The 27,020-nt window shown below is 44.6% G+C and overlaps 2 protein-coding genes across 2 annotated transcripts; one reads left to right on the plus strand and one right to left on the minus strand.

Moving 5' to 3' along the window:
• The first annotated feature begins 21 nt into the window (after window positions 1-21).
• Window positions 22-10,698, plus strand: bmerb1 (bMERB domain containing 1). The gene is made up of 6 exons (XM_069165953.1): window positions 22-303; window positions 3,930-4,050; window positions 6,095-6,168; window positions 7,651-7,765; window positions 8,511-8,593; window positions 8,712-10,698. Exons 1-6 carry the CDS (start codon window positions 216-218, stop codon window positions 8,828-8,830), a joined length of 600 nt encoding a protein of 199 aa, XP_069022054.1. The 5' UTR covers window positions 22-215; the 3' UTR covers window positions 8,831-10,698.
• An 81-nt stretch (window positions 10,699-10,779) lies between these two features.
• On the minus strand, window positions 10,780-25,525 carry LOC138208217 (meiosis regulator and mRNA stability factor 1). The gene is made up of 27 exons (XM_069165950.1): window positions 25,439-25,525; window positions 24,705-24,918; window positions 23,229-24,095; window positions 22,819-22,981; window positions 22,471-22,685; window positions 22,020-22,137; window positions 21,746-21,918; window positions 20,898-21,419; window positions 19,676-19,833; window positions 19,437-19,598; window positions 19,154-19,340; window positions 18,877-19,055; window positions 18,660-18,740; window positions 18,323-18,562; window positions 18,086-18,205; window positions 17,799-17,977; window positions 17,425-17,645; window positions 17,180-17,322; window positions 16,919-17,052; window positions 16,362-16,564; window positions 15,787-16,014; window positions 15,016-15,255; window positions 14,689-14,925; window positions 14,436-14,496; window positions 14,129-14,233; window positions 13,727-13,882; window positions 10,780-13,608 (listed from the first exon to the last, which is right to left on the minus strand). The coding sequence occupies exons 2-27, from the start codon at window positions 24,858-24,860 to the stop codon at window positions 13,412-13,414; spliced, it is 5,445 nt and encodes a 1,814-aa protein (XP_069022051.1). The 5' UTR covers window positions 24,861-24,918; window positions 25,439-25,525; the 3' UTR covers window positions 10,780-13,411.
• Between the last annotated feature and the right edge of the window lie 1,495 nt (window positions 25,526-27,020).

The raw sequence follows: 27,020 nt of genomic DNA on the forward strand, positions 1-27,020 counted from the left end.
CGCACTGCGCATGCTCCCCACATCCTCTTCTCTCCAGCCGCACGTCGAGGGACTCGAAAGCTTGAATAAAGATGCTCAACGTCTCGGGTCGCTGGAGCCTCGTCACCGGCTGAAACGGAGTCATCTGGAGGGACGCACGCGGAGGAAACGTACATTATTCTGCAGAACCGACGACCTCGTTTCTGGGTTTCGTCGCGCGCGGGAGACCCACCGACATGGAGCTGAAGAAATCTATTTCGGACACCGAGCGCGCGCTCCGGAGCTACGGAGCCGTCTCAGAAACGGCGTGGACAACGGACAAAGGTGAGCATCAAACCGGGAGGGGGATTCACACAAACACAAACAGACAGTTTTTTTTTTTAAATTTATTTATTTATATGTATTTTTTTCAGCATGTTTCCCTCTCAGAAAAAAAAAAAAGCCCAGGCAGCAGCGGAGGGAGCTGAAACGGTTAACGCGTGACTCACGGAGGGTTCGGGATGTACCGATAGCTGCCCTGGTGCTGAAAGGCCCGTTACTTCCCCTACATGCACACCACATCACCGAGCCGACGGGGAACACTTCAATCCGGCGCCGGGTCCAATTAGTGGGGGATTAAATTAATCTGATTAACGCGCAGGAATCAATTCATAGTTCAGATTTAGTGGAAGTGTTGATGTCAGATTTCTTGACAGCTGACGGCTGAATGGGCAGATTTTCTAAAGTCACTTTTAGTGACTCATCAGGAGAGCGAGCTCAATTATATGAATTCATACTAAATGATAACAGCTCTATTTAACACGATATCTCACAACAACACAAACTACAGCTCCAAAAATGATAAGAAGAAGCTCCCTAACACAATCTCAACTAAAACTAAATGAACATTACATGCTGCAAAAAACAAACAAACATTAAACTCAATGTTTCTATTATTTTGTCCAGCATCTATTTAATGTCCCCTTTTAAGGCTGAAAAATATAAATAATATTTTCTCTGAATTAAAGTTATCATTTTGTATGTAAAATGTTTAAATATTTCAGAGCATCTTGTCACATGCTCAAATTGTTTTTGTCAACCAAGAGTTTAAAATATATTAAAAGTAAAGTGATATAAAACAAAGAAAAACAGAAAATCCTCAAACAATGCAATGTTTGTTTGACAGTTATGCTCGATAAATGAAGACAATCATCTGTCACTCGACTAAAAGAATTCAACTTTAACCAAAGCCGGTTTGTTTTGAGATATTTCTATTATTTTTCCACAATCCCACCTGATTAATGACGCACGTGTTGACAGGAGCAGCAGCGATAACGTGATGTCAGATGTGTCTGACTTGAGGAAAGGAAGAACAAATAAAAATGCAGCGGATATTTTTAGACACAGATTCAGTCGTTGCGTTCTTTTTTTTTTTTCTGTCTCCCACAAACACACAAAAACACACACACACACACACAGCAGTTGTGTACACAGTGTGTGTGTCTGCAGGATGTGTCGGGGGTGTCTTGCACTGGATGTCATACGGATATGTGACATTTCCCCGTCGTGGAGCCCCACGCAGCTGCAGCAGCTGTGATCCGGCCTCTCGGGCTGCTGAACTCATTAAAATCACAATCCTGAGGAGGCAGTTTGTGAATGAAACAGGGTTTTGACTAATTACAAGGCTGGTTCACGCCAGGAGGAGCAGCGTCGGCCTCAGACTTTGCAGCTGGCCTTTTTTTTTCCCGTCCCAGGTGAACGAGCTACTTTTAATTAGGAAGTATCTGCTCCTTGTTTTATAATGCTGAGTGAGCGACTTCCTGAGATGAGAGGAAACCGTTAAAGACATTATCCAGTCGGCCCTTTGTTACTTTTAATGGTCCAGTTGGGACTTAATGCAGCTCGGTGTTATTGATGAGGAGCACGTGGCTGCAGAAAGGGGGAAGAGGAGAAGTATGCAAAGAAAAACCAAGAGGAAAAAAAACAAAACATTTATCTGGTTTTAGCTGATCGTTGCTGCAGTCGCAGGATCCGAACTTTGATTGAGGATCAGTGTCTGCTGTCAACAGACACGCCGGGTGATGATTCAACATCAGCGAGGCACAAACAAACCGAGCCCTCCCGAGCCGGCTGCTGCGGTGAGTCAGCGAGCGTCCTCGGAAAAAAAAGTACCACGAAGGCAGACTGCAGTTTGTGTTGCTGCAGGAGGACGAAGAGCAGATCCAGATCTCCTCCGACGTTACAGCAACACGCCGGTCACCAGCGCCAGGCGGCATATTTAAAGATGCAAATAGTTTGTTCGCTCGGGTGTTTGATGATCTATCAGCTTGAGTTCTGCTAGCAGGAATGTTTGAAATATGTATTGCGTCTTCTAAAGTCATTTTTATGCCCAAAAATCTCTGGTTGCAGCGTCTCAAATGTCTTCAGGGATTGTAAAGTGTATATTTTGGGGGTTTTAACTGTTGGTGGGATGAAAGAAAACATCTAAAGACATCACTTGTGAGTCTGGGAAATTTTAAGGGATGTTTTGTTTTATTATTTTCTGACATGTTACAGACTAATAATAATTAGCCAAGTAAATAATGTGCAATTAGAGCTGAGCACAATATCAATAGTGTGATATAAGACTTGTCTTTTAGATTTGAGAGATCTTAAAATCATGATGTGGCATATTTGTGGTCTTTTACTGGATTTGAAAACTGCATTGCAGTAAAGTGATGTAATTTTCTGAACCTATTAAGACTTCTAGCTGATCTTTTTTTTTTTTACTTTACCCATTTAATTATCATATCCACATTATTGATGATCATTTATCAGAAATCTCATTGTGTAAATATTTAGTAAAATGTGCTTTCAAGTTATTTAATCCAAAACAGTAAATCTGATTTTGTCCATATTGCCAATTAAAAAAAATAATGTTTTCATGGGACTTGGACACCAGTTATCTGTTAGCGTCCACTTTTCTGTCTCAGAAGGGGAAAATAACTGTTTATAACTATGAGGTGATGTTTGACGTGATTGGAGGAAGAAAAATGATGAAGAACTTGCGAAAGACTTGTTGTTTTTTGTTTGTTTGTAAATATTTCAGATTTTCAGGATCCAAACTTCCCATAATGCACCTTTTACAGAGGTGTTGGATGAAACCCCTCCTTCGCCTGGTGACTGGAAACAGGACTTCTCTAGTAAATCCTGAACCTCCACTTTTCCACACTGAGCAGAACAGATTTGTTTCGTGAATCGGGATCGGTGCGGTCGTCCGCGTGCTGACGAGGTCGCCGGCCGTCCTCACGGCTGTCGCAGCAGCTGCGGCCGCGTCCAGCGCATCCATCAGTGCGGTTAGCGGTCGGCCGTCGCAGCAAGTGTTTAGCGGCCGCTGGCTCTCTGCGTGTTGTTGGCGAGAAGCCGCAGCCGGAGTATTTTTCTTCTGTTCCACGACATCAACAACCTCCTCCGCTGGAAGACGCTCTGGAATACGTGACTGGTTAATCCGTGGTCGAAGCCTCTCGGCCGCTCGTGGATGAATCACTTGTCTATAAAACTCCCGAATCACCTCTCTGCATCACGCAGGCTGCTTTTCTTTCCAAATATCGTGTTCTTGGCTGCTGCGAGATGACGAAGTGAGAAGAGCGCCGCTCGGCCAAGAAGCTGACGTCGGTCGAAAGTTTTTCAAGGGCAGAGTGACAGAAATGAAAAAAAAAAAGTCTTGGGTTCGTCACACGAAATGAAAATGAATTAAAGATTAAGATCTCGAGGCGTCGTCCCACTGCAGTCTGGAATTTGTGTGTTGGATGTTCTCTAATTTAAAACCAGCAAATATGCTTCAAACTCTGAACTCTGAACTCGTGTTTGAAGCAGAGCTGTCCTTCATTCTCCTGATTTTTATTTGGATTATTTTAGGCTTCCCGTTTCCTTCCGATCTTCTTTACTCCTTTTTACGAAACTTGTGTTTAACTCCTCGGTCTTCTTCTCAGGTCACGCCGACGTGTCCATGGCGGAGAGCACCATGTCTCCGGAGGAGCTGGAGGTGGAGATGGCTCGTATCCAGCGGCTCAGGGAGGTCCTGGTGCGCCGAGAGTCGGAGCTGCGCTTCATGTGAGTGACGGCTCCCGTTTCTGAAACACTTCCACCAATACGGTTTGAAAAGCTGCTCCTGTCGCCGTCCTTGAGCGGGTGACGAGGTTCGTGAAGGTCGTCGCCGTGACGCGGTTGACACTTCGAGTGTTGTTCCCCGAGATACGAGTCGTCTGTTGGAGACGGAGAGGAGATCATTAGACGAGTCAGCTCCTCTGAGCTGCTCTTCAGCAACGATAGCTTCAAGGATTATGGATGAGATTTGGGATGAAATATTGTATTTCATTTCTCCAGGAAAATGTTCTGTCTGTGCTGCAGGAGAGTTTAGAAACGGATCAAATTCTGGGTTTAATTAGTCCATTTTACACACTAATATTTCACTGTAGTAGTTTAATACAGATTCGGGTCACTGAAACAATTATTCACTGCCGGTTCATCTGCTGATTGTTTCTTCGTTCTTTTCTTTTGTTGTTATAATGTCAACTAAGATTTGTTTTTTTTTCTATATCGTGTGTTGTTAAAAGAACTCTGTGTGGCAGGTTCACCGAAAAGGCCGCCGGTGTCACTGTGATCAATAGTTGAAATGATCATTTGTCATACAGTTAAAAGATAAATGAAATGTTTAAATAACAGTCAGTTGCAGCTGTTTGTTCCATGCAGGTGGATTTATTTTACATATTGTTAGAGCGAAAACTTTACATATAATCTCAGGTTCATTTTAATTTGTTTTTAATTTAATTTCTGTGTAGAAAGAATCTTTTGCAAGTGTTTCAGTTTGGACCTTTAAGGGACTCTGTGGATCTTTTAATGAGACACATCAGTCAATGAGTCACTGACTCGTTGTTATAAGGATGTTAATCACTCTTAATTTACAGTTTGGATGAGATTGTAGTTTTTCTGGCCCGGCAGTCAAGAAAAGGAGACTTAATATATTTCAGTGCGTCTTATTTACAAAGTCCAAGGTTGCTTGTTGAGGCGTTAGAGAATTGAAGTTATCAACTTTATCTGGAGATATAAAAAAAAACTACACCGTGACATATCGAACTGAGCAGTGCATTGTGGGTCGTTACACCCACCACGAACATCAGCTGTGAAGGCTGCGGTGTCCGATGATGCCGAAGAGCTCAGTCGGTTAATAACACGAGTTCACGCGCACACTTTAAAGCCTCTTCAGCCGCCGCGCCGCGTACGACTCTGTTGTGTGACACCACACACACACACACACACACACACACACACACACACACACACACACAGCGAGCAGATGGAGTGTCAAAGTGCAGAAGCTGCTTGAGTCCACAGATAAAAGTGAGAGATTAAAACACAAGGCAGAAGAGGGAGAGAAACAGAGCGAGGAGGGAGAAAAAGGAGGGAGGTGCAAAACCGAGGGGGGAGGAGGAAGAGGAGGAGGAAGGAGGAGGAAGGAGGCTGTGGATGAGTCATCGGCCCGATCCACCACAAGCAGAATTAAATCCGGAGAGAAGCAGGATTCAGGGAGGAGGAGGGCGAAATGTTGAGGCTCCCTGGGGGGGCGAGACATCTTGGACGATTATTTAGAAATTAAAGTGGAATTTTTTTTTGGTGAATAAATTCATAAGTTGAGTGTCAGAAATTAATTAATACCAATTTAGATAAATGTTTGAAGTGCCACTTAGTCCAAAAATGAAAGCCACTCTACTCTGCTGCTTTTCTCTGTTTTGATACGTGTACGAACTGAATACATTTGGAGCTGGATTTTGGTTTTGGATAAAGAGAAGCGATTTAAAATGCTGTTTTGAACTCAAGAGGAAATTGAGACGACCGTTTCTGTGATAAAATAGCGGGCTGGAAATTGGCACGTTTTTTTTTTTAGAGTCAGAACCAGGAAATGAGCTGCAGAGAGTCACATTTCTCACCTGTCAGATCAGAAATCTCTCATTTCAGGATTCACCGCAACAACACGAGTCCGCCGAACATCGTTCTCAATCAGATGATCAGGTGGACGTGGAAGCAGATAACAATATCGGTTGTTTACGGTGATCGAAGCCAGCGATTCACTGTCGTTTCTCTCTTTTCCTCCCCGCAGGATGGACGACATTCAGCTCTGCAAAGACATCATGAGTTTAAAGCAGGAGCTCAGACTGATCGTCGCGGTACCAGGTACGATCCACTCGCGTTCACGCACCAACAGAACCAGCACGAAGAGCTGCGAACGGCTCGGGAGTGTTTCTGTCCGCGAGCGTCGTGTGGATTTCTAGGAAGTGTCGTAACGCTAAGATGCTCACGATTGTTGACATGTTGATGAGCTGTTTTTAGAAGCCAACCGATGACCAGCAGTGTGGACAAAATAACAGACACCCGACAATCCAATGGCACAATACAACAACAACAACAACAACAACAAACACTGGAAAAAAAAAAATGCTGATTTTTACATGTGTGATCATTTCTGATCCGTTAAATTTGCAGCACTTTTGATGCTGATTTGATTCGGTGTTTTTTTTTACTGTTCAACATGGCGGCCTGTGAGGGAGAGGACCCGCTCCGAGATAAACCGCATCTCAATAATAGTGTCATGATTACACTCGAATGAAAACATAATCATGAATGTTTAAGGTCCACTTCCTGGTTGTGAAGCTTCCAGCCGGATCAGAGTTCTCTTCAGCAGAAAAAAAACTGGAAAATATGACAAAGAAAGCTAATTATCAGGGTTTTCCATTTTCTATTTATTCATTTCACTGTTCAATTACATTTTCTCCAAAATGAAACATTAAATCCTTTATTTATGTTACTTTTGTTTGTCAAATTTAAACAGAAGAGTTTAAATATCTCCTGATTCAATTTCCTTGTAGAATAAAACTTATTCCAGATTGCTGACACGACAAATTCCCCACAAAAAAAAATAAATCACGGCTTCAGCTTTAACTGGATTTATACTGTAAAGCGTCCATATTATTTCGTCCACCTTCCATCCATGTGGCCTCATTGTTCTGCACAATGTCACCAAAAAACCAACTGCCTTTCGGTGGCAGTCCCACCAGCCAGTGGGGGGAAGGTGGGGGTGGGGGTGGGGGAGAGGGAGAGGGGGGGAGGGGGGATTCCCTCTGCGGTCACACTGCTCCACTTTATTTCCAGAAAGAGCTGATGTTTGCAGTCATTTTTCAAGTGCTTTTCTCCAAGCAGCCCAGCAGGGTGTGTGTGTGTGTGTGTGTGTGTGTGTGTGTGTGTGTGTGTGTGTGTGTGTGTGTGTATATATGTGTGTGTGTGTGTGTGTGTGTGTGTGTGTGTGTACTTGATTTGGTCCGTTTCTGTGCGTTGGACTGTGAAGGTCAGGAAAGTGAGACGAGGCAAAATAAATGTTGTTCCTCCGCCGAGCAAAACGAAAAGGAAAGAAAGCTCTCCGGCATTTTGCATAATTAAATCGCCGCCTTATATGTTATGAATTAAACATGAGGGGAGAATCGAGGAGAATCGAGGAGAATCGAGGGTCTCCGTGTTCGAGAGGAACTTTGCAGTCGCTGCTAAAAGCGTCCCGTCTGCTTTGATATTTCATATTAGGAGGTAAAACTTGAAGTAATTTGTCCAGAAATCCATTTATTTATTTGCATGACTCGGCTTTTTCTTTCCATCTTGTTCCCGCAGAGAAAGAAAAAACCAAGACGCACCGGCAGCGGGAAGAAGAACTGATCCTGAAGATCCATAAACTGGTGCAGAAGAGGGATTTCCTGGTGGACGACGCCGAGGTGGAGAGATTAAGGTACGACTCGGGTTCATATCCGGGATCTCACCTGGAAATGAACATATTCACCCTCGTACAAAAAGAGAAAGGCGGCGGTGCTCCGATGTGATTGATGGGAGTCGAGTTGGAGGATGGAAACTTCCAGCTGGATGTTGGAGATGATGGTGAACGATGCACATGAAGAATCACTGAAGACATTTAAAGAACCAGGAAGTGATTGGCTCCAAAAAATGTGGGCAAATTGTTATCAGTTAATTACCCCCCAAAAATATGAATTTAAATTAGTTACTATTGGAAATGTTGGGGATCACAGAGGGTCCATATCCAAATAAAAATAACAGCTTTTCTGTAGAATATAATATTCAGTTTTTGCTCCTTTTATTTGTCAGAACGTGTTTTTGCTCGTTTCACCAGCAGCTCGTCTCCGAATGAGAACGAACTTAATTTCCTTCTGAAGAAACCAGACGCAGGTGAAGACGTTTGTAAAGAGTCCTGCCGATAGTTTCTATCATCGCTCGGCGTGAAGTCGACCTGAATGTCGGTTCGGGATCGACAGACTTTGTGATTTGCTTTGGTGGCTCCGGTTTTAATTCAAGTTGGAATCGAAGAACATCGAATAAGTTTGAGAGTAATCCGTGCTGAGTTGTGAGGTTTAAACCGACTCGTTCACATTTATTTATTGGGACTTTTATAGTTTTATTGCCACGTTAAGAAATCAAATGTTGATGTCAAATTGTAATCTACTCACCGTGTCGTCCCTCAGGGAGCAGGAGGAGGACAAGGAGATGGCGGAGTTCCTGCGGCTGAAGCTGATGCCTCTGGAACAGAAGCTCCAAGTGGCACAAAGTGAGCGAGACGTTCGACGTTAACTCGTAAGTCTTCTCGACACTAACGAGGTGATGACCGAGCTTTTCCTTTTTGTTTTGTGTGTTTTTTTTTTTTCTCTCTCTTCGTTGACAAAAAGATCCTCCGAAGCCCACGAGACACGTCCCGCAGCCGCCGCCCAACAAACCGGCCATCGCCAAGACGGGCGCGGCCATCATCAAGGACTGCTGCGGAGCCACTCAGTGTGCTGTAATGTAACTCACACCACCACATCACATGACACGCATCACTTCCTGTTTCTCCGAGAACCACAGGTCGCCCCTTGAAACTGCTCAGGGATCAGATTCATGACTTGTATATATACAGACGTTTGGTTGGAGGGGGGGGTGGGGGGGGGGGGGTGATGATCCCTGATCAGTGTTAAAGGAGAACTTGACAGTCAGGAGTGTGTGTGTGTGTGTGTGTGTGTGAAAGTAAAGAGAAACTGTAAATAAAAACAACAACAACAACCGCTGGATCGGATCATTCGATGGTGTAACATTCCTTTAAGGAGACAACACGGTCCGGGACGATGCGTCCGATACGCGGTACAAGCACAATGTCCACAAAGAGACGTCCCCCGCTGAGGGTTCTCCGTGCGACAGGAAGTAAACATCAGTATTCATCCCGTCACGTTCGCCAAAGAGTTTTTACTCTTCTTCCATCCGAGTCCTTGAACACCAACCAGTGAACCTCTTTCCCCTCCAGGAGACGACCGCTCGCCATTTCCTTCATCTTTCCCACGTGGTTACAAAAAAAATAAAAATCTAAAAACCTTCCCCCTTTAAGTGATTTATGCAAACTGGTGTAAACAGGAGATGCTGGAAAAGATGACGAGCTCGAGTCGAGCAAAATTCTTGAACAGCATCTTAATCCTCAAAAGAGTCGACAGATTTTAAAAAATAAATAAATATGTGGTCGTCACCGAAAGCTGAAAATGACCGGACATGTTTTGAAAAGACTCGTTTTGACCAACGCTGCAAAAGTTGGGTTATAATTAGGCTGAATGTCAGTTTACAGTGTTTGTGTGTGTGGTGAGAGTTTCAGAGTGAGTCCGACAAATCACAGATCGTTACCAAGGAAACGTGTGACTTTGATTTGTTGGAAGTTCTGCAGGAAAGAAGTTGGTTTCCAGATTAAATCCACTGAAATCTGCATTTTGGATTTTGAAGGCTGAAAAAAGACAGAAATCCTCCAAAATCTAGTGTTACAGATAAAAAAACAAAAACAAACAAACATGATCAGGCTGAACTGTAACTTTATAACAATAAACGCTGTGTGCAAACTTCTGCAGAGAGAATCCCAAACACTGGCACGGGGACCACTGGTGGTCCTCAACAGTCTTACTGAAGGGCCTAATAATTGCATTTCAAGTTTTTTTTTTATAAAAAAAATAAATTAAAAAAAAGGTAATTTAATGTAATATTAATAGAGATAATAGTTATTGTATATCCACATCATATAACAACGATGTCAAAATTAGCTGTTAATCATTTAAACAACTAATCAGCCACATAAGGACAGAGTTGTTATCGTCAGTGGTAAATTAGTTTTTGTGCACGGCGGTCTGAAACGTTTGGGAATCACTAACCAGCATTCAGCCTCATGTGACTCACTTCTGCAGCGTTTCAGTGACTCCCCTCTTTTTAAAAAAATAAATAATTCGTCATCATGTTTTTCTCATTCCCTGAAGTCGCCACATCATCTCCGCCATCAGCTGCCAGAAAACACTGACTGGGGCAGGATGACATCATTCATAGGTTAAATATCGATATTGCAAACAAACAACTTGCATCCTCTGAACTTTTGTCTTGCGTTTTTATGATAAACAGGAAATTAATGCGACTCTCTTGTAAATGCCTAAAAATAGACGGTGTATGTTTATGAGTGTATTTAGGACATTAGTGACTCATGTCGAGGAAAGTGTTGCTCTCTCATCACTTTACCTTCCTTCTGATAACTTAAGCGTTCTGTAGTTGTAGTGACTTTATGGAGGTCTAATGTTGAATTATTGAACAAATATGCAGAAAAAATAAGCTGAGACTACCCTGTACATACATGTTTAAATAAAGAGCATCTTTCAGGAACATGGCGTGTTTGTGTTTTCTGGATTCTTTCAAACAAGCACAAAAAACAACAAAAAAAGAAACATCGAGATGAGGCAGAAATGATGCTTGTGAAATTTATTAACGGAAATCTTTTTGGTCCCTTCAACATCGTTTGACTGTCGCAGCGACTTCTGCTGCGGCGAGGCAGCAGAAGAGCGCGACCGAGGGGGGAACGCAGAGAGGACACGTCAGGGAGACAGTTGTTTAACAGGTAAACAAAAATTAAATCGCAAAAGGCAAAAAAAACTTTTAAGGACACTGTTGAATAAATAAAGTTCCTTAAAAATCTGCTGTGGAACAACTGTTGTGCAAAATGAGAAGTGAACAAGTGCAACGAGGTCGGAGAGGCGGAGGAAAGAACCGGTTTAAACCCCTTTCACGCTCACATAATCTGCATTTCATCAACCAAAACTATGCAGAAGTGCATATTTTGACAGGTACAATAGTTTCTCACTGATGTAACCAAAACAAAGTGAGAACTACACAGAATCCGAGTTAGTTGTCACTGCAGGACTTCTCAGGAGATGCCAGGTTTTTTTTTTGTTTTTTTTGTTCAAATTCACAAAAAAGTAATGCCAAATTTAAATCGAGACATTTTCTATCATTACTAATTCGACCTAATTATTCCGAACAGATAATTCCGTCATTTTAAGAAGTGGTTTCCAGACGGTCGGTAAAACATCGCAGGAGTGATAAATTAAAAACATTTCGTTTGTCAGACATTTCGGGTGAGATGGCGGCTGGAATCAAGAAAACTCACCACTTCTAAACAGGTAGGAAATGCAAACAAACAGGTTAAATGGGCTGTTACCCATTCACTGAACCTCCCTCCCCCCCTCCCCCCCCTCCGAACACGACCAGCAGCAGCCCTCCGACTTCTCCTGGGTCGTGATGAACCTTCATAGACAAGCTGACGTGACTTGGTGGCGATTCAGCAGCCAGCAGCCGAGAAAAAAAACACTGGAGGTGAAGGAAAGTGGAGAAACCGACACGCATTCGTAAGTTAAAACGACTCTTGTGTGAGATGCGAGACGGTGGGGGAGGTACGACGGTGATGTCGTTCAGCGCCGCGGCAGATACAAGCCATTGTAAAAGCCCGGCGGATCCCAGAGAGCCGCGGACGGTCCTCTGAGTGTGCGTCGGTGTGTTCGGGAGGCTTCCCGGAGCTGCTGCTCCTCTAACCTTTCCACCGACCACCTCCCGTCCCGTCTCCTTCTCTTAAAAACTCACAACCATCCAAATGGGGCTTTAAAAACCGAAAAGAAAAAAAATAACGCAGGAGTGCTCGCCGCTCCCCTCAAACTCTAAACTCCGACGGTGTGGACGTTACCACGGATACAGCGCCTTCCAGCAACAAGGTTAACTCATCAAACCTTGAGCACCCATACGGCGACTGCAACGGTGACGCCGAGCTCCATGAATCGCGGTTGAAATAAAAGACTGATCTTAAGGATTGTCTCGCTCCTCCTGGGATTACACCGTGCATAAACTCACTTATGCACACCATGCACATTTCACACCACCGACTCCAGTGTAAACCACACGCAGACAAAACACAGCTAAAACAACACAAACGCACGGGCTGCTGGCTCAAAGACAAACAATAGAAGTGTCGGTCAGTTTCTGTTGTCTCAGCACACACCAGGCTGGAGTATTGAAGCGCCGCCGGTTTCCCTGTCAGGCCTTCATTAGTGGCCTCGGAGAGAAGAGCCAAAATCTTTGCTATAAATAAAGTCAAGAAATGAGACAATAAAACTTCCTGAGAGCAGCGATTGTCACAATATCAGTCAAAACCGTTTGATCTGAAACTTGAACTGTTTTGAAGGCTGTTAGTTTCATGACAGCAAACACGAGTAAAACGGTTAAAACTGGCTTCTCTCAGGACACATTCAGGCCAAACTCCTCCACGGACGACTACATACTCTGCACAGCATCAAAGGAACCGAGACCACTATCCTTAAGTTACTTTACAACAGAGGAAATACAGGAACACACCTCAGAGAGAAACTACTTCTTTAGAAATCTGAAAGAATGAAACATGGCTGTCACTCGGCAGCGAGTCCGGTTGACAAATCTGGGATTACCGACAAAGAAAAATCCCCAAAAATGAAGTATGTCTCAACTGAAATATTCCTACAGCAAGGGAGTCATTACGAAGGTTTCCAAATATAGTTCATGAACAAAATATCTCTAGAAACCTTCTGTTATTTGTCACTTCTATAAACTGAGCGTGGATAAGGATATTTCTTGGATTTAATACAGAAGACCTCTCTGCTCCTGATGCAGTGACAACTAACTCCGTTTTCATCCATCGAGTTCCCCAACAGCTCAAAAACCAGAGAGGTCCATTCATGGAAATATATAAATTCACTCCCGGCAAACACGGGTTACAATATCAGTAGATGAATTTGGCAACAAAAAAAATTAAAGAATTGCAGAAAATCTGCAAGAAGCCAATCACAGCTTTGTGAACAGCATCAGAAGATTGTGAACTCAGGAAAAAAACCAAAGAGGAGAAAGAAGACGATGAAGAACGAAGAAGAAGAGGGGACAACACCAAGGCTCGTGTGGTGTTCTTCGTGTAGCTGGTCAACTCTTCTATTCAGAGTTACACTGGGTGTAAAGTAGTACTGCAGAGGGTGAGACTGTGTGTGTGTGTGTGTGTGTGTGTGTGTGTGTGTGTGTGTGTGTATCAGAGGCCTGCTGTGAATGAGAAGTTGGCTGCTAGTCTGATCCTGCTGCGCGCTCCCTTCCTGTTGGGGCTGTCCGAGGACACGGGGGTCTTGGTGTCAGGAGGAGGTCCGGTGACCGCGGCGTCGTCGGTGCTGCCGAGCTGCTCGGGAGGATCGGATGAGCTGTCTGAAGCTGCCGCCTCAGGTTCATCACTCCCTGAAATCACACACAAGTTCACACTGTTTAGGGAAAGATGGGCAAAGTGCAAATTTAAAATAAACAAGTGTCAAACATGATGGTTTTAACTGCTGAAACTCTGAACATTAAAACCGACCCGTTGGTGGCGAGTTTCTCTCCTCGAAGTAAATCAGATCAGCCTGCTGGGGGAGGACGGGGTCGGGATGGAGCTGAGGGGACGGGAGGCAGGACGGGACGGGACCACACAGCAGGTCCACCGGGGACGTCAGGAAGAACAGCTCCGGATCTACAGCTACAACATAAAATAGGCTGAGTGACACCTCAGTGATTGACAAGCATTTACAAAAAAAAAAAAAAAACAGTTCCAGCAGATGAACATAAATAGTAGATGTGACTGTAGAGAAGGAAGCAGTGAAGGCAGCAAGATAAAAAACATTCATCTGTTCATTTTCCCCTCTAATTGCTTCACTATATTTCAAACCCAGTAAACTTGAGCAGCTGGTATCGTCTACGATCTACCGCAGACTTGTCTGATCACCTGGACTCTGCGCTCCAGATGTTGTGCTGCTGATCGGACTGTCTCTCGGGCTCTCCATGTTCTCGCCTGGCTGAGGGCTGTTGGGGAACGAACAGCTTGCTCTTGCTAAAAACACACAAGACATTATTATTATTATTATTCCAGCTTCTGTAGATTGTACAGACAAGCAGCTCATGAAACCACAACTTCCTACATATACTGAAGAAACGACCGCAAGTTCAAGCCGTCATCGTTTACAGAACGAGTTCGTGCAGCAGGTCGGTGAGTTGAACTGCAACGTGCCGTAAAAGATAACCGACGGCGTTACCTTTCATATCGTTCTTCAAAACGATAATCCTCTTGTGACCGTGCCCTTTGATCCAGACCACCTGAAGAGACGCACCACAACCATCAGAAAAGTGGTGGAAAATTCAAAGAAATACACAACAAAGATTTACATATAAAAGCTGTGGGTCGTCCAGGATGTAAACGAACCAATGCGACACGACTTTCCCAGATTTACACGTTGAACGAGGACGAAGCGTTCAGTTCTAGAGGTTCTACTGATTTTAAAGTCCAACCTGTGGTATGGCGCTGAGCAGCTCGTCGGTGCTGGTGTATCCGTACGAACGCGGCTCGAGGCTGCAGCCGGTGAATTTGCTATAAGCTCCCTGGAACTCGGTGAGGAAGATCTGGTTGTAGTGGTAGGTGTGGAGCAGCGCGCGGACGTTACGGGCGAACTGGTAAAGTCGGGTCAGCCTCACCCACTCCTCACCGTGACCGCCGCCGGCGTCTTCATCGCTTTCTCCGTGGTACAACTGTGAAAGAGGGCGGAGCAAAAGATCGAGCACGCGAAGCCGTTTAAATAACAGGTTTTCTTTAGAAAAAAAACTAAACGTCTTGCTCACCTCCACGAGGTACGGGAGGCTCTTGAGCAGCTCGCTGAGGGAGAGGAACCCGTATTCACAGGGGTTCAGCAGGACTCTGTGAGCCGCCAGGTAATGCTGACTCAGCTCCTCCACGTCCAGACCGCGGATGACTTGGTCCTCGTCTTGGGACATGAGCAGAGCGAGCAGCTGAGACGTCAGCAGGCGCAGAGACTTCCTGTTGATCAGCTGCACCTCCCGACTCTCCGAGCCGTCCACCACCTTGGAAACAGAAGGAGAGCGGCCGTGTGCTTGATCCTGTAACAACACCGGGTTCCCGTGCACACTGCTGAACATCAACACCCCTGCCATCGATAACGGAGGTGCCTTTAACCCGAGAGGATTGATAAAACGCTCATTTTTAACTGCCAAAGGCCTCAACAAAAAGTGAACATTATAACCTTAAAGAGAGGAAGATCAGTAGCTCATTTACAACAACAACAACAACAAAAACCCTCGTGTCACAATAAAAACAACATTATGTCACAGATGCCGTTCTATTTTTCAGAGGACAAATTAACTCTAAAATGGGACTATTATCAAAACAATTAAAAGATCCAGACCAACTACAGAATTAACATTTATTATTATATTTGTTTCAGGCAGCCTTTCGATGCACAATTGTAAAAAAAGAAAAAAGAAAAGTATATAACATCGTAAACTTCCTGCAAATTTATGGTCCACAAACTTCCTTTTGAAGTAATAACAGGAAACTGTGAGCTGAAAAGAAAGAAAACCACTCGGTGCTGTTACCTTGACGACGTGGCAGAGTTTGGTGAGCAGAGCGAGCAGGGAGCCGGTGTCGTAGTCCTGCAGGCGCAGACCGTAACCGAAGGTCTTGCTGTACTCGGTGAGCAGATGGCTGACGGGGAGGCTGGAGTTCTTCTGAGCCCGAAGCAGCTTGACCAGCTGAGCCGCCAGAGCTTTGATCCGCTCAACCTCCGTCAGAATCAGCACTTTCTCCTCGCCGCACTCCAACACCTGGTGGAGGTGGGCAACGACAGGAATTAGTCAAATTAACCCCGTTTTAACAAAGAGCACGGTGAGTATGAAAAGAAATAGAACCGGACCTGATCCACTGATTACATATGAAACTTTAGAGCAAACGCCATCGAACCAATCCGAGTCCTGCCTTTTGCAATTCACTCTAAATTAGCAGGAAATGTGATCATATTCATGTCACTGATATATTTCTCTTGGTGGTAAATCCACCATTATACACCAGAAATACCCTTTGACACCTCTGCCTCAAATATACTTTTAGCTTTACTTCCTTTTCATCCAGTAAAAATCTGTCTAAACTTCCTTATAAGTGAACGTTAACTCACCGTCAGGATGTCGGGGATCGCCTCGAAGAGCTCCATGAGCTTGGTGAAGCCGTAGTAGCTGAGCTTGCACTGACGACCGAAGTGGTGGTGGTAGGTGGGGATGAACTTACTGAAGGACATTCGACAGTGAGGCTGGTGGCGGAGGAGGTCCACCACCTCCTTCCCGAACTGCTTAGTGCGCTCTATTTCCTCCACGGTACGCTCTGGCAAAAAGGAGTTGAACCAATAAATAAACAGTTAAAACATCAAATTACTTTTAATTGCTTAAAATGTGAAAGCTTTATATATATCGAATATATCGAACAATTTTGCACATGTTTGCCTCAGACAAATTAAATACCACAATTATCCCTTCTGTCAATTAAAATTACGTTTTATATTTTGGTTTCTCCAGAGATTTTAATCAAGTAAAAAACACATTTTGCAGGAAAATATGAAAGAGAATTTTGAATGTGAACATTTCTCCTGCAGGTAAAGTGATTCCTTGTTAAAGCAGGTGTGCAATGGACATTTATAATTCACATGCCACTTCTTAAATCACTGTTTTTTGAACTGACCCCTCTTGGGAACAGAGATGACCGTGTCCATGGACTGCTCCGTGATAGTGATGGTGGTGTCCGGGATCTCTGTCAGCAGGTCCATCACGTCACATATACCATAGTCTGTTACCCTCCAGTCTCTGGAGAAGCACCTGATGTAAAAGGTGCAAAGAACACGTCACAAACATCCACAACAGGGTCAGAATAATATTTAAGCCTCTACAAACTACAAATGTGACGTGTGGACATAATCCACATCTCCACGTGGTGTTTACTGACCAGTGGTACGCCTGCATGAAGTCCTTGATTGCCACTTGTTTGCTGGCTTGAAATTTAAGCAGTTTAAGCAGGTCTTGGGTGAAACGCTTCACTTGCGCTCGATGTGTCAGAGTCAGTAAACGCTTGGTGCCCATACCCAAGATCTGTAGGGAAGTAGATGAAAAACATGAAAGATGTAATACAAAAAATAAAAATAAAAAAACATTTAGAATTGTTTTTTCGTGACCGATCTTTATTTTAAGTACCTGCAGGACATGCGGCACGGCCTCCAGAAGCTCCAGCAGCTTAGAGAAGCCATAGTCGGAGACGCGGCACTGCTTGGCAAAGTGATGGTGGTACGAGGGGATGAATTTGCTGATCGGCATGATGCAAGACGGCTGACTCTTCAACAGGTCAATAATCTCTCTGCTGAACTGGATGAGCTGCGGATTGCCGATGGGACTTTTGCTGCGTTGAATCCACGGCTCTGCATGAAAACAAAAAAAAACAACTTTGTTTTAGTGTCTGAAATATCTGGTAACAAGATGTAGCTACAACGCTGCAGAAAGTCAACAGATGTTGACCTTAAATGTCAACAACCAATCTCTAATAAACGTTTGAAACATGTGGATGTTCCTACCAGAGTTTGGTGCAGGCGGTTTGTTGTGGATCCACTTGATGACTTTGAACCCGTTTTGCGCCGTGACTATTGTGATACTGGGAACGGAGGTGATGAGGTGCTCCAGAGAAACACCGCCCTCCAGTGTCTCGTTCCCAAGCTGCAGAGGGCTGAACTTTTCTGCATAGCAGTCTGGAAAACTACATGAAAATAAACCACATTATTGATTTTATAATGTATAAATATATATATACACACTCTGTTTTACATAATAAGCTTATAGAGGGATTGATGAGCTGGTTTGTCACCTGAGCAGTGGAAGGGTACCCTCGTGTGACTGCAACAGACTGTGGACCTCAGAGGACAAGGTGCTCAGAGACATCGCAACAAATGGGATCTTATAGCAGTCAGGGTCAAAGTCGGCCTCACTACGAGAAGAGATTTAACACCGTCAGGGATGGAGAAACGGGAAAAAGGGGCTGAAAGTCAGCTGAAGTTCAGAAGAAATAACAATAACTTAATATGAGATTCCAGGTGTTTGGTACCTGAAGTCCTGCTGTGAATAGTGCTGTCTGCAGACGGGTTCATGGTACTCCAGCTCCTCAAACACCACCGGGCTCCCACTGGCTGAGGAGGAGCCCTCCTGGGACCGAGAAGATCCCAGTGGACTCTGACGTATTTGGCTGCTGGGCAGAAGGCACACAAGCCTCGAGCCTCCCTGTTCCCGCACCGCAACCACCTCCGGTAGCCGGTACAGATCACCGACCGCAAGCTTACGGGAATATCTGGAGAGGAGGGGAGCACGAAGTAAACAAAAAAGTACTACTTACAAAGTACAAATAATGTCAAGTTCAAAAGCCACGAGTTGATTCAGTTACTGACTTCTTCTCATAGATCTCGGTGAACTTGAAGAGAGGAAGGCAATTGGCCGGCGCATCCAGAAGAATGCAGATGATCTCGGTGCTGTAAAATAACAAGTGAAACTTACCACCAAAGTCCAAACAGAGAAAGTTTGCATTCGTGTGTCTGAAAATCTCCAGTTATGACTATTGTACTGTACTTATCAAGGCTTCAATGTAACTCAAAATATAAACTGTACCTGAGCAAGGCAAGAGGTTTGCTGCTGCCACCAGTGATCAGAGACAACAGAATGCGTTTGCCTCCAATCTTATAACGATGCAGGCTACTGACGGCGCTGATAGCCTGCTGCAGGGACGCCATCTGAATACTGGCCTTCAGCTGATAGTCAGTGTACGGGCTGAGCTCCACAGCTTTCACCTAGACAAAACAAGTGGCAGCACAAGGAGATGTTCGGAGGCGGGGGTTTAATCTTACTTCCCCTGTGAAAGGGATATTTGATGTAATGTAAGCCTTACCTGTCCGTATCGGGAGAAAGTGTCATGCAGTGTCTGCTGCAGCTCCTTGCGGGACATTCTGTAGTCCAGGTTGGCCACTTGGACCTCGGCTCCTTCTGACAAGGGCTCAGCTGGCCCTTCGGGGCCGGGGCTTCGAGGGGTAGCAAGCAAAGGCGAGGAGCGGCTGGACAGGCAAGGAGACGCACTCCTTTTGTTTGACAAGGAAAAAGGCACATTAAAAACCAGAACATCACCCACCATTACATCGAATATTACAAGGGGATGTTGAATGCAGCATTAGCACCTGGAGGACCAGGAGCCCTGAGATAGGACGAGGGGACTGAAGCTCCTTTGCAGGTTTAACTTGCTGAAGGCTGAGGGCGTGCTAATCTGAAACTCCCCGGAGATCTTCTCTTCTTGTTCTACAGGGGAGTCGGTCGCACTTCGAGGATTGGAGCAGTCTCTCCTGCACAGAAAGACAGATGAATAAATAAAGAACGAATGGTATCCTGAAAGCTTTCCCATTTTTCTCCCTGCGTGTACCTCCTCCTGTACATGGACTCCCCAACGAGGCCAGGCTTGGGCAGATGCTCCAGCGGTCTCGTCTCGCCGTTGCTTTGAGGCGACGATGAAGCAGCACGTCCTTTCTCCAGAGGGTTGAAGCCCATCTTGGGCTTTCCCTCCAAACTGCCCAGCAGCTCCTGGATCAAGCAGAGGAAGCAGATGCTATCACTGTAGATATCCACTCCTCTGACAGCTCATGTCTTTTTTTTTTTGCAGCATGCATATGTGTGGAGGCGGCGGGGTGGTCGAGCAATTAATCAGGTTTGTTAGAGCATGAGGAGAAACGCGACAGGAAAAATCACAGAAAGGCATAAACTGTTGTTCTAAGGTTTAAGTATGGATGTGCATTTAAAGGGAATTTAGAATTATTATTATTATTATTATATATAGGCAGCACTATGTGAAATTCTTAATTCAAAATTAGTTTAGCTTGAGTGTACTATAGTACACATTAAAATGCAGTAATCTCTGCTCTGATTTAACAGTGAAATAACAGGAGTGCAGAGACAGCTTTGCAACATTTGATAAAACAACATGAAAGCTTCACATGTTATTACGAGTCTTTTGGATTTCTCCATCATTGTAATGTTGTTTGTGCTTTCATGTTTTCCTTCAATTTGGTACCAAATGAGAGTAACTGTAAATTTCTGTTTGCTGTCCAACAACAGAGGTAGCTTTAAATGCCCATCCCTAGTTTATCCATTTGTGGGTCCGTGTTTTCTGCAGTCTTCCACACTTGTCTGTTTGACTAGAATCAAGCAAGAGAAAGTCAAGCAGAGGTCCGTTTTATCACAGTGGAAAACAGCATGAGCTAAATTCCACCACAATATAACTTGAGGCACGAGGCAGACATTGGACAAAACACACAAGCTGTCTCCGTACACAGAGGAAGCATGTCAGCACTAATAATACTGAACAACAGAAAAAAATAAATAAAAATAAAAACAAGCACAGAAGCTATGCATTAACATGATGAATGACCAATGAACATGCAGGACAGCAGGGAGATTAATGATGGCACTAGCAGCAAACAACACATGCTAGCAGAGGCGGATACATGCAGATAAATTGTTAGTCAAAGCAGCATTTAGAGAGGGTCACTGGGGGGGGAGGAGAGGCTACTGGGATTTACATAGCAGCCCAGACAGGGATAGATGGCAATGGAGGTTGAGGGGAAGCAGGCACAGATGAGTCTGCTGACCTGATGGGGCTTGACTGTAGCACCACCGGGTGGCCCACTGCACCCCCTCCTGGGGCTGTAGGGCCTTTCAGGCACTGGGCCGGGGGTGTAGCATGTGCGGGATGCTCGCCGTGGCCTCCTGGGCGACCTGGGCTTCTCCAGGGGCAGGAAAGAGAAGGAGGATATGGACGGGGGAGGGCCGAACACTGAATCCTGGGTTTGATAGGTGTGCGGTAGAGTCCGAGGCAAGTGATAAGAGTGAGACTGGAGCTCGGGCTCAGGACTCGCATCGTCTCTCGGCCGCGGGGAGAAGGAGAGGCTGATTCGGCGGCCGAACACATCTTCGTTTTCCATTCGCTTGCGGGCGCGTGCGGCCGCCTCGGGGTTGCCAAAGCGGAGGACGGCGGTGCCCTGGGGGGACATGCCCAGCACCTTGCCGCCGCAGTTGTCTGACAGGCGGCGGAGCCTGAGCTTCACGGCGTTCCGCAGGCTCTTGTCACAGTTGACTGGGAGGTTGTGCACATAGAGGAGGTTGAAACTGGGCTGAAGGAGGGGAGGAAGAGACACCGTGCCTTTTTTTTGGTTTGTATAATTTACACTTTAAAAAAAAAAAAAAAAAAAAAAAAAAAAAAAAAAAAAAAAAAGCTGAAGCAGCTTTTGTTTTACTTGAGAAACAAGTTTGAGAATAGAGCAAATAAGAAAATGTGAAGATGCTCAAATTCACATTTCAACTGTCTTACTCTCTGGTAAGTCCCGACTAAAATGAGATTCAGTTCTGTCACTTTTGCAAGCACGTACTTACCTCCTTTTACTGGACAAAAAAAATAAGTATTTTTTTTAAGGCCTAACGTAGCATTCGAAAGGCCTACCTGCGCTTTGACAAGCATACGTGGTGGCAGTTCCGCTGTGATCTCCTGAAAGGCCACGTGAAGGTGGGCGTGCTGCAGTAGAGCTGAAGACGTATGGCTGCCGTGGACCAGGATTACCTGGAAACCATGGCGATGTCGCAAGTCACTCAACTCGCTTGCAAAATTCACATCCGCTGTTAACAAAGAGAAGAAGAAAAATGACACTTTTTAAAATCACATTTATTCAAAGGTAACATAGCTGTGGTGGATTAAAGTGAAGGTGAGGTAAACTCACAGGACACTAGTACAACAGTTGCAGGTGCAGTGTGAGTGTCAGCAAAGCGCCGGAGGCTTTGGCGAAGTTTGTCATCCGCAGCATTCTTGGCTGTGGCATTAATGTGTGCAACCGTAACCTGTTGAAGCAAAAGTATATCAATATAGCATCAGAGTGATTCACACTTTTGACAAAATTTTCTTTTGTTGTCTTTTACCAAAGTATTTTTAGAGAATTTTTTGTTGTCATTTTATGGATGTTTCACTGCTTTCCAATGTGTTAAAATGTTTAATGAACCTATCAAAAGGGGGAATTCAACTCAAAAACTAAAATACAAAATATCTAATTTGGTACTTAATAATATGCAATACTACAAGCGTGCTTCAAGTCAGCCACGTTGATCAATCAAGGTAAAAAAAAAAAAAAAACTCAATATTCATTGCTTTATCATCATTATTAGTATTTCTGATACCTGGCAGTTGTTGAGCTCTTGGATGACTGCTTTACTCTCTTTGCTGATATCACAAACGCAAATGAATTCGGCCTCACGATGGCCCTGGAAGAAGCGGCTGCGGATACGCTGGACGACAGCTCCGGCTGAGCGTCCGCTGGGCACACTGCAGTTCTCGATGTCCCAAAAGACGCCCACCGGAGGGATGTTCTCAGGACCACTGGCCTCTGGAGAACCTGGGAAAACAATCATTTAAACACACTTATCTTACAGGCGTCTTAACAGTCAGAGAAGTATGAATTTGAAGCCAAGTTTCAATACAAAGCTTTACATGCAAAAATGGAATATTCTATTGTAGAAACCACTGACCATATTTATGGCCCGTCTTGCCAAGGCTGGTCGATGGCATGAGCACCATGCCATCAGAGGAGGTGCCACAGCCATTACAAATGGGGATAGGAATGGCAGCGGTTGGTGGAATAGGAACGTTGGGCCACACCTTGTCTGACTCGGAAGTCAGACTATTCACTGGCTGCAAATAGGTACAATTTCAAACAATTATCAGGAAAAAACAGAAGTAAAAGTGACAACAGAAGCAAGTAACACTGTGCGATATGACAAAAGAAAAGGTAAAGATATTTATTTTTGTAACAAATACAAAAACACCAGCTTTCATTTACATTATTTTGGTCATTGGTGTATAAAGAATTCAGTTAACATGTTTTTTGACACACAAAAATACAAAGAAAGCCACAGTGAATGAAGAAAACTCCACCAACCTTCAACAAGCATTCGTGGCAGTAGTGCGCCCCCTTCACACAAACCGTGCGCTCTACGTTTAGGTGCATAGGATTAGAGCAGAAGTGTGCTGAGGTGGTTGTGGTAGTGATGGTGGTGGTGGTTGGGTGATCACCGAGTGCATTTCTCTGGGATCTTCTGGCTGATGCGCTGCAGTCCACGCCACAAGTGTAAAAGCCAGAAGAGGACAGACAAGAGCCATGCAAGGGCATCGGGAGGGAGGAAACGGAGGGGAAAGAGGAAACCAGGGGTGCTGAGGAGGGAAACAGGCTGGGCTGACTGCATGGAAGAGGTACAGGTGGGTACAGGAGCCCTGAGCAGCAGGGGAGGTAAGGGTGTGATGAAAGAGGCTGAGAGGTAGCGACGGAGGAGGGCAGCTGGGGCTTGTAACCGAGATTGAGCAAAGGATCAAAAGCTTCACCTCCACCACTCAGGTCATGTTTATACTGTTGAACGGACGAGACAACAGAGCAAGAGCCAGACCTGCTAGTCGTGCTACAGATGGGAGCTCCCAGAGACCCCGGGGCCATATAAACCGAGACTACGCCGGCAATGCTGCTGCTGCTGCTGCTGCCGACAACACCTCTGCCACCCAACAGCCCAAAGTCACCTGTACTGCAATAGCTACAGTGGGTGCAGATGCTTACTTTGGGGAGAGCCCCTTCCTGTTGCTGCGAGTCTTGTGTAAGATGAGGAGGCGGCTGCATGCAGGCAGGAGGCAAAGGGAGAGGGGCCAGAGAGAAGGGTTGGGATAACTGGGAGGAGGAAGTACGGTGTGGTGGAGGAGCAGGAGGAGGAGGAACATCTTTCAGGTCCAGCACAGCCTTTCTGTTGTCCATGTAACTGCTCTGAAATATTAAAAACAGCAAATAATTACTTCATGTTAGTTTTGTGGATAATTTTGTTGGTTTCAAAGTCTTTTAAGTAGAAGAACAGCTGCTTTTTACTTTGTAAGTTACAAAAGCTGCAGAGGAGGGACACAATATTGCCACCGTTTACTAGTTCCACAAACAAGTACAAACCGAACCAATTATAAGTGACTCCTACTTTCTGTACTGTCCCAGGACTGCCAGTCAAACCGTGCACCGCATTACACAAACTCTGATCATGGTTGCTCAGAGTAAATCTCAACCACACGAAAATCTTCGGGTGTAGTTTATCCGTTTATATTTTTAAACTGAAAATCTCCATTTCCAATTCAAAAATATACTTTTTGATCTATACTGTAAATAAAACACTTAAAAAGCAATACAATAAGCAAACATGTTCTTATACATTTGATCTGTTCTGTTGCATTTGATCTGTTTCTAACGCATCTCATCTCTTTTCTATAGTTTTAAATGTTCCTAATTTCAGTTTTTATGAGAAACACGGCATCTTGCTGCGAAGCACTTTGAGCTTTAAATCCAGGATTCCCAACACAGACTCCACGCCTCTGTACACAGAGAAACACCTACTTCTTTTTCTGCCTGATGAGGGGAGGTCGTGTCATTTGTGGAGAAGCAGTCTTTGAGTTTCCACAGCAGGGTTGAGGCCTCTGTTTGGGGTTGACTGAGCCATGGAAAGGGTCTAGAGCTGCATGTGGATCTTTCCTCTCCCGGTCCGTCCATCATACAAACCGCAGAGGTCCTTCACCATACTTTCACCTCTCTGTTCTCTCTCATGTTATTCCTGCATACAGGAAACGAAAGTTAAGTGTCATTTCGTCCACGATAAAAAAAAAAAACCAAAAAAACCAGGACAAGTTCTTACCGACTCATTTGTGATTAAAATATGTCTGGTGGAAACGAAAGCACTTAATTGACAAAAGGGGGCGTTTCTGTGCACAAAACGGTTAGATTTGGACCGCTTTACATCAGCTGATGTCCCGGTCGTGTTTCACCGAAACGAAACCATGTAAAAACCGACATTACGTTCAGTTGGCTACGAACCAGCTAACGCGACCGCCCGTTGTTTTGTGTCGGAACCGGTTCGCTGAGCTTGTCGGCAGCAAAGCTCAATGAAATGTGCCCCATTTAACTAACTTACCCGTCCCCCCCGTGGCTAGGCTAACAACGGGCGCTTAGCTCGTTTAACAAACAAACACACGGCTGCTGTTGTTGTTCGCTATCTTTACGGTAAATAACAATAAATAACTATTATTTGATAATGGCGGGTAAACGACCAAACGGTCTGTTGTTTAACTGACTACCTGAAAAGGTCTCGTCCTTCACATCTTCCTCCAAAAGACAGTCCCCCTCTTCTCTGTCGCCACGGAAACCCGCAGCTTTTTGTAACCTACCGCTGCCAGAAAGCAAGCGCAGATGTCGCAAATGTTATTGTTGTCTTAGACGGGGATCCTGGAAAATCACTGGAACTGATGCTTTTCAGCATAAATTATATATAAAAGGACTTTGAGTTGTCTGATAGTGGCAATCACATAAATATATACATCGCTAGTAAAATACAATATAAATACTTTAATATTTTTTCAATTGCTAATTAATAATATCTATATATATATGTATATATAACATATATTTATATAGATAAGTAGAGCAGATTATAGCCAATATAACACCAAATTCCAAAAGGCTTAAATTTCATTATATGTACAATTCATGTTTACAAAATAAGTCTGGATTTTGTTGTGTTGCAAATGAACTAAACGGGACAACAGCGCCCCCCAGCGGCTGACAGGTACCCCCCCCTCCCCCACACCCCACCCCACCCACCTCGTTGACGTCTGGGATACAGTAACGGGACAGCAGGTTCATCCGTCAGCCCTTGTTATTACCGGAGGAGGAAAACAATAGTTTGAACCCGTTTTATCCAGTGGTCCCATTTCTCCACCGCGGGAGGTCTCTTTAATCTCAACCTTAGACGCAGGTCGTTTTTAGTTAATTGAAAAAGACTCCTCCATTAATTAGAAAGCACCGGCTTTTATTTCATTTATTTTTTGTCCTTTATCTCTGCCTGTCATGGCGATAGCCCACGTAGCCACGGAGCACGTCTTCTCCGACTTTTTGCTGAAGGACCCCGCGGAGGCCAAGTACAAAGGCGTGCGTCTGGAGCTGGCGGCGGACCAGCTGGTCACCATCCTGGCGGTGGGGCTGCCTTTGTTCCTCATCTCGCTCGCGTTCGCTCAGGAGGTGTCAGTCGGTGAGTTGAATGTGAGAGCTAACCGTTAACTAACGGTTAAGTTAGTTAACTAACGGGTAAGTTAGTTAAATGGGGCAAATTCCCCATTTAACTAACTTACCCGTCCCCCCCGTGGCTAGGCTAACAACGGGCGCTTAGCTCGTTTAACGAACAAACACACGGCTGCTGTTGTTGTTCGCTATCTTTACGGTAAATAACAATAAATAACTAGTATTTGATAATGGCGGGTAAACGACCAAACGGCCTGTTGTTTAACTGACTACCTGAAAAGGTCTCGTCCTTCACATCTTCCTCCAAAAGACAGTCCCCCTCTTCTCTGTCGCCACGGAAACCCGCAGCTTTTTGTAACCTACCGCTGCCAGAAAGCAAGCGCAGATGTCGCAAATGTTATTGTTGTCTTAGACGGGGATCCTGGAAAATCACTGGAACTGATGCTTTTCAGCATAAATTATATATAAACGGACTTTGAGTTGTCTGATAGTGGCAGTCACATAAATATATACATCGCTAGTAAAATACAATATAAATACCTTAATATTTTTTCAATTGCTAATTAATAATTGAATATTCAATTCAATTCAATTCAACTTTATTTATATAGCGCCAAATCACAACATAGGTTATTTCATGGC

This window comes from Embiotoca jacksoni, unplaced genomic scaffold (genome assembly GCF_022577435.1).
Source record: "Embiotoca jacksoni isolate LCO1_2020_lvr unplaced genomic scaffold, fEmbJac1.0.p SCAF_36, whole genome shotgun sequence".
Classification (NCBI taxonomy): domain Eukaryota; kingdom Metazoa; phylum Chordata; class Actinopteri; family Embiotocidae; genus Embiotoca; species Embiotoca jacksoni.